This window comes from Argentina silus (genome assembly GCF_951799395.1).
Source record: "Argentina silus genome assembly, chromosome: 21".
In the NCBI taxonomy this organism is placed as follows: Eukaryota; Metazoa; Chordata; class Actinopteri; order Argentiniformes; family Argentinidae; genus Argentina; species Argentina silus.
In genome coordinates, this window is record NC_139675.1 from 178,072 (window position 1) to 186,087 (window position 8,016).

At 47.9% G+C, this 8,016-nt stretch overlaps 1 protein-coding gene across 1 annotated transcript; it reads left to right on the forward strand.

Annotated features, from left to right (window-relative positions):
- Positions 1-219: 219 nt before the first annotated feature.
- Positions 220-4,008, forward strand: myoz2b (myozenin 2b; the record flags this gene model as incomplete). Its single annotated transcript, XM_083692763.1, has 4 exons — positions 220-408; positions 808-874; positions 3,338-3,461; positions 3,789-4,008. The coding sequence occupies 4 exons, from the start codon at positions 220-222 to the stop codon at positions 4,006-4,008; spliced, it is 600 nt and encodes a 199-aa protein (XP_083548889.1).
- Between the last annotated feature and the right edge of the window lie 4,008 nt (positions 4,009-8,016).

Here is an 8,016-nt window from a genome sequence, read left to right on the forward strand (position 1 = left end):
ACCCTGTTAGACTGCGTTAGACCGCGTTAGACCGCGTTAGACCGCGTTAGACTGTGTTAGACCGCCTTAGACCGTGTTAAACTGTGTTAAACCCTGTTAGATCATGTTAGACCATGTTAGACCGCGTTAGTTATTGTGGAGAAATATGTATTTGGGGAACTAACATGGTCTGGTGTGTGTGTGTGTGTGTACGTATGTGTGTGTGTTCTTGTGGCAGGGATGGACCTGGGGAAGAAGCTGTGTACGCCTAAAGACATCATGCTAGAGGAGCTCTCCCTGCTGTCCAATCGGGGCTCTCGCCTGTTTAAGATACGCCAGCAGAGATCAGAGAAATACACCTATGAGACCCAGACCCCCCAGACCACCCAGACCACCCAGACCACCCTCACCCACGCTGATGCCCTGGAGGTAGAGGCAGAGGGGTGGGGGGGGTGGTTGGGGGGGTGTACAATATGTGTGTGTAGTACATACTTAAATATAGTACACTTAGATATAGTATAGTTAGTACATACTTAAATATAGTACACTTAAATATAGTATAGTTAGATATGGTACACACTTCGGGGACTCTGTGTGTGTGTGTGGGGGGGGGACTCAGAGTGTCGAATGACTTTAGCGTGTTTGAGTTGCCATAACAACCGGGGTTTGATAGCAAGTCGGTCACACTAATAATAATATTACATTTGTCTACATTTGACAGATCTATTAAAGACTTCCTTCCTTCCTTCCTTCCCTCCCTCCTTCCTTCCTTCCTTCCTTCCTTCCTTCCTTCCTTCCTTACTTCCCTCCCTCCCTCCCTCCTTCCAGAGTATACTTCCCAGTGAGGACGTTAATGATGGGGAGAACCCCCCCAACCCAGAATGCATCACACCAGGTCTGTCCCATATCAATATAATACACTAATACATTTGGGATTGAGTGAGTGGTGAAGCCTGTTCTCCAGTCTAAGTAAATTAGTTTAATCTGGTTTAAAGTCAGTGTGCTGGTAGCTGTTTATTTTGCTGTGGCTATCCTGCCTTAAGCTCAGGAACCTAGTTTCTATTGGAAGCCAGCTGTTTGAAGCCAATTGCTGTGAAGTGCTGTCAATCTCCAGTGGGAGGGCCTAAACACTATCCTGCCAGGTATTTAACCCCTGCTCACCTTGGACCAGGACTAATCCATTTGGGATTGAGTGAGTGGGGAAGCTGTCTGGTTGTTAATTGATCGTCAGGTGGGAGGGGCTGCTACCCTGCTAGTCATCAGCAATCACAGAATCTGCATTTATATCGTGATGATCGCAGGGCGACAGCCTCCTGAGTCCATCGAGGAAGGCCTGAGAGGAAGGCCAAACTACTAAGTATTTTTATTCTAATTGATTATTTTTTCACAACTCTGAGTGTATTGAGTGCTACCTACATCCTATATTTCCCACTAACCCTCTATCTCTATACCGGCAAATATCACAATGGACTTTCTCCCCATTCCTGTTATTTCCTCCATCAGGAGGACACATAGACGCTACACCTCCACCCGCAACACTTCCAATCTAATCTACCCACCATGCTCAACTGACTACAACCTCACTGTCACAGGAGGACTTTGGAACTGCCAGCCAGCGGTCCAGAAAGCAGAGGCTATCTCAGCCTATGCCTGCGTCATGTCTCTCCACTTCCTTGCTCTCACAGAGACATGGATTACACCAGATAACACAGCTACTCCGGCAGCCCTCTCTGATGCCTACTCCTTTTCTTATTCCCCTAGACTCTCTGGTCGAGGAGGAGGAACAGGACTCGTCATCTCACCTAAGTGGTCACATACTGTCCTTTAGCTGTCACACCTGTCCATATCCACCTTCGAATTCCATGCTGTTTCTGTCACCTCCCCTGTCAAACTTCACATTGTTGTTATCTATCGTCCCCCAGGTCAGCTTGGCGACTTCTTAGATGACATGGAGGTCCTTCTCAGCTTCTTCCCTGAGGACGGTACACTGCTCACACTACTGGGCGACTTCAACATCCAGTCAGAGAAGTTCCACTCTCCTCCCACTCATAAGGTGGGCAATCAGCTCGACCTTGTCTTCACCAGAACCTCCCATACCTCCAACCTTACTGTTACCCCTCTTCCGGGTTTCATCATTTTATATCCTTCTCCCTTCCTCTCAAATCCTCCCCTTCCCAGTCAGTCTCTACCCACACTGTGTCCTCTCATCACAACCTGCGTACCCTCTCCCTCACCGCTCTCTCTTCCTCTGTCTTATCCTCCCAACCCTCTGTTGAATCCTTCTATCTTCTATCCATTGAGGCAGCTTCCTCCACCCTCCTGTCCTCTCTTTCCTCCTTCGACTCTCTCTGTCTCAAGGCCGGCACGATCCTCTCCTCGCGCTCCCTGGCTGTCTGAAACCTTGTAGAATAGGGCTCCGGGCAGCTAAGACGAAATGGAGAAAAACTGGCCTCTGTGATGACCAAGAACCTTCTCTCTCTCCTCCTCAACTACACCTCATCTGCATCAGCTGCTAAAGCTTCTTACCACCATTCCAAAATCCTCTGACCCAAGGAAACTGTTCTCCACATTTTCCTCACTCCTCAACCCACCTCCTCCCCCTCCTCCCTCCTCCCTGTCTGCAGATGACTTTGTCACCTACTTTGAAAAGAAGGTTGATGACATAAGCAGCTCTTTCCCTCTACCTCTCACCAACACTGCCACCTTTCCTTCCAAACCCACTGTGCTACAACAACTTTTGGTCCAAACACTTATGATCTCTCGCCTTGGACTACTGCAACGCACTCTTGGTCGGTCTCCCCACCTCCACCATCAGACCTCTGCAGCTCATCCAGAACACTGCCGCCCGTCTGGAGTGTTCAATCACCCCCCTCCTTCGCACCCTTCACTGGCTCCCGGTAGCAGCTCGCATCGGATTCAAGACCCTGGTGCTCGCCTACCTGGAGGCAAAGGGAACAGCCCCCCCCTACTTGCAAGCAAGGGTCAGCCCCCAAACCACCCCTGTACTAACCCTAACCCTAACCAAACCACCCCTGTACTAACCCTAACCCCTGTACTAACCCTAACCCCGGCCCGATCACTCCGCTTTTCCACCTCGGCTGGCTGCCTGGCACCGCCGCCTCTACAGCAGCCGCGCTACTCGGTCACGGCTTTTCACTGTCCTGGCGCCCCGCTGGTGGGAGGAGCTTCCCACTACTGTCAGGACTGCAGAGTCACTACCGATCTTCTTTTCTTATGATGACTGATGGATATGATGATTCACTTACTTAAACAAATGTATTTGTTGTAAGTCGCTTTGGATAAAGCGTGTGTGTGTGTGTGTGTGTGTGTGTGTGTGATCTATGGTGTGTGTTTTCAGGCCCCAGATCCTACCAGTCTCCATGGGAACAGGCTATCATCAGCGACCCGTCCCTGGCCGCCTCCCTAACCCTAACCATCCCAGAGGCCACGCCCCCCGCCCCAGACTACAAAAGCTTCAACAGGTTAGTACCAGACTATCCCAAACCCAAGACTAGAGACTAACCCAGATTAACCCTAACAAAAGACTAACCAGACCAGAGGCTCCAGATTATAGTTTAGTCTGATCTACTTTACCATCACAGTGCAAAACTAGGTCAGGGTTAGGGCCAGGTCAAGGTTAAGGCCAGGTCAGGGTTAGGGCCAGTTTAGGGTCAGAGTTAAGGCCAGGTTAGGGTCAGGGTTAAGGCCAGGTTAGGGCCAGGTCAGGGTTAGGGTTAGGGCCAGGTTAGGGTTATTGGTGCTATCCTCAGACATCCTAATTCTGACTCCACATGACCTCTGACCTCCAGGGTTGCGACTCCTTTCGGTGGTTTTGGAGGGGTCACCTTCCAGCTGGCTGTGCTGGACCTGCCCCTCCCCCAGGCCCCCCAGGCCCCCCTGCCACCCCCTGGACCGGCCCGGCCAGACTTCAACAGGACTGCCATGGGCTGGATCTGTGACGGGACCCCCCTCATCCTCCCCACCGTCCCCTTCCAGTCCCCCGACATCCCAGAGTCGGACGACCTCTAGGATCCTCACCCAACTAAGTACTGATCTTTCAAATGAGCTCACTTCCTGTTCCTGTGTCTCAGTTGCCTGGGCGATGAAGAATTATCATGTAAATAAATAGTCCAAGTGTCGTCAGTTCTGTTGAAAAGAAAAGAAAACACATTGAAGCAGTTCTTCTACTTAGGGTTAGGGGTAGTCAGTTCTTCGGGTTAGGGTTAGGGTCGTCATGTGAAGCTGTGGCCTATTTCACTTTTAGAATGTGTAAATAAACGAGTGTGCTACTAAATGAGTGTGTGATATTACTGGGTACTGGGGTCATGAGATACTGGGGTCATGAGATACTGGGTGACACCATTCTGATCAGGCTGATCAGGAATGTTCTCTGCTGGTTATTTACTTATTTACTGTGAACATTATTGAGGACGGCCCAAGGGGACGTCCTCACGCACGCCAAGCCTGAGAACCACTAAAGTCCAGTCAAATTGAGCTGGTTGAGGTGGGATGTGACATCACACTTGCCATAGAATTGCTGTCATTCGAAAAGTCAAGAAAGGTTTGTGCCTTCTGGCTTTTCAGGCAGCCGAAGAAGACACGTAATTGGTCTTGAAGTTCACCCTGTCTGTCTGTCTCTGTCTCTGTCTCTGTCTCTGTCTCTCTCTCTCTCTCTCTCTGGCCCTTGCCTTGTGCAACAACAAGTCCTTGTGTGCTGCTGACATTTCCTTCAGCAGAGGTTAGGGTTAGTCCAGCAGAGCCCGAAAAAGTCTGAGTTTCAGACTGGAGTTGACAAGCCGCATCCCAGCCTCCACAGGTTCTGTCATCGTCCCACACGCCTGCGCACAAAACTGATTTGTGTTGAATTGTGATCCAGTGGGAAGATGTACGTGCCGGGTTGACGGCAGCAAGCCTGCTTACCGGAGCCTGTAGGAAGCAGTCATGGCCGTGGCTCCGTCTGTCACAATTCCTACAACTTTGCTTATGTTCAAATCATGAAAAGCAATCCTTGTTGTTGTGTTATTATCAGACCGTGGTACTTGTTTGATTAACTCGGTCACATATTGTTTTGTTTTTTCATGGTGACTGAGCGGTTCCTCCAGCAGCACCAGACCTCAAAGCTCGGAGTCGGCCTCAGGTACGAGACGCCACGACACACACAGAGATGCTGCGGTTGCATTTTCTTGAGCCGTTTTATGAATAACATAACAGAGTGCTCATAAGTAGAGTTTAAGCTAGCTATTTTCTGCTTATGTTTAGCTATTTTTCTCTCTTTCAGTGAAGCTGCTGTGTTTTGCTTCAAAATGGCGTTTGATGTTAGCAACCTTGCCGTTTGCAAACAGAAAGTTTGGCTTAGCATTGTCATGTCCAGGTAGAATGAAGCAAAACTGATCAGTCCAATCTGCATTAAATAGGCTACTTTCTTTACGTTTCTTTGTAGCCGTTGCAATGAAGTTACTTATTTGTCTTATGCGTCTGTCTCACTTTTTGATTCACTGCAACCAACGTTTTTTGCGTAATGCTAATATTATGTGGCATATTATGTGGGGCAGGGAGGGACAACTGCTCCTAAAGGTTCATGCTTGTGTGTGTGTGTGTGTGTGTGTGTGTGTGTGTGTGGAGCTAGTCTCCAAGCCTTGTCTCTCGTGTGTATGTGTGGCGTGTGATAGAAATATTATTGATAGAAACGTTTTAGACAGAATACTGCTGGATTGCTTCTAACCATGTACTTGACTTCCCCTTCTGGTCAGGCAGACACTGTTGCTGGGCAACACGGGGTTGGAGGGTTGGAAATAGACAGTTCTTGTGTCACCTGTTATTGACACAATATGTCTCAACCCTCAACATCCCCGTCTCTGTCCTTGGTTGGGCACGGTGCGCCCCAGCCCTCCCTATAAGGAAGGAAAGTTGCTGTGCTGCTTTAGAGATTTCAGATTCTGTCTGGTGTGTCTCTCTAACCCTAACCTTAACCTTAACCCTCACCCTAACCCTAACCCTAACCTAACTGTCTGTCTGGTGTGTCTCTCTAACCCTAACCTTAACCTTAACCCTCACCCTAACCCTAACCCTAACCTAACTGTCTGTCTGGTGTGTCTCTCTAACCCTAACCTTAACCCTAACCCTAACCTAACTGTCTGTCTGGTGTGTCTCTCTAACCCTAACCTTAACCCTAACCCTAACCTAACTGTCTGTCTGGTGTCTATCAACTTGCAAGTATAATAAAGGACTTTTATTATTGTGGCTTAACAAGATCCTTGACTCTTGAATCTCACCTTTGCTGAAATACTACAGCGGAGAATTTCCATGACAGGAGCCAGCTTCTCTCTCGTGTGTGTGTGTGTGTGTGTGTGTGTGTGTGTGTGTGAGTGTGAGTGTGTGTAGAGCCAGTCTCCGTGCTCCTCTCCTTGCATGGAGCTGTGGCAGCAGGAGAGAGAAGAACTATTTATAACCCGTCTATTTATACCAGCAGGAACGCAGCAGACGGCTGAGGACTGGCCTGCCTCCCTATTGGCTGAGCCACAGAGCTGAGCCTGCTTCCCTATTTGTCGTCACAGCTGAGCCTGCTTCCCTATTGGTCCACACAGCTGAGCCTGCCTCCCTATTGGTCCACACAGCTGAGCCTGCCTCCCTATTGGTCCACACAGCTGAGCCTGCCTGAGTCTATGGGGAACCAAACTGTCAAAACTGATTTTAAAAAAATAATAATAATAATTATGAGAAACATGCTATCAAAATGTGTTAACTAGCTATGGATTCAGACAATCCAGATGAATCAGGTTTTAATCCACCATCAGGCCTCTGCAGCTCATCAAGAATGCTGCTGCTCGTCTGGTGTTCAAGATCAGTTGAGCTAGTTAACACATTTTGATAGCATGTTTCTCATAATTGATTGATGATTTTTTAAAATCAGTTTTGACAGTTTGGTTCCCCATAGACTCAATGTTAGAGCTAGATCTGCTAACTGTTCGTATCCCGGTGATTGTTGCAGTAGATCGGATTCATCTGGATAGGTCTTAAACAACAAGATGGCGGACTACCCACAATGCCATTCCCCAATCGAGGAAATTAAAGTCAAGTGTGTTGGTTCTAAATAAACTGATCGACGTCATGTCCGTTTGTCATTCTCCGACGCTTCAAAACTATACTGAATAAATAATATCTGGATGGATATATGGATGGAAATAATATCAGTGGGATGGATGGATCATCAGCGCCCTCATGTGAACAGAAAGTCATGTCATCCCATAGGTAGAGATTCATTCAGAGACAATTGTGCCTTGTTACTTAATCTTTATTCCCCAGAAAGCCAGACCTTGCTCCTATCCAGAAGAATCTGATCGAATGCAACAAACCCTTTTGTTCTGTAATGTGTATGTGCAATATATTTTATACTAACAAGACCAATTTCCCAAGTGTGGGACAATAAAGCTTTTCTGAATCTGAATCTCAAAGATGATCATAGAGCAATATTGCAACAAGCCACAGGAGTCCAGTACATATTCGGCTGTCATTGTAGATGTGTACACAGCAGCAGCTTTCAACACCGGTAGGATGTGGCTTGGGAGGGCAATGGTCTGGGCAGTGTGTGCGTGGGACCTCACACATGCACCTGTGTGTGTGTGTGTGTAGTGTGCATGAAGTAGATCAATGCCAGGATTTCCATCCACCACAGTGGCACTGCACCTATATTTCGATTGACATCCCTCTAACCCAATCAATCCATCCAATCTTGCCTTCAGCCAATGAGCTTCATCAGCAGGGCCAGTATAAAAGGACTGGGACACACCCCCAGCAAGTCCTTTACTGATGGACTTCTTGCTGAAAGCATGTGCATTTATTTTTTTAAGGGTTTTTGCTGTGTCTAGTAAGTGCTTTTAGTTCTGCAAATTGTGATTTCCAGTGTTTGGTTTGAGTTTTGGCTTCACCAGATCAAATTGGATGCACCCAAACATGAAAATTAGGATCCTGTCCAGAACTCTTTATGTAACAATCTAGCCCTGCTACTCTCCCTCAAATGCTCCGTTTTTGAGAAGTGTG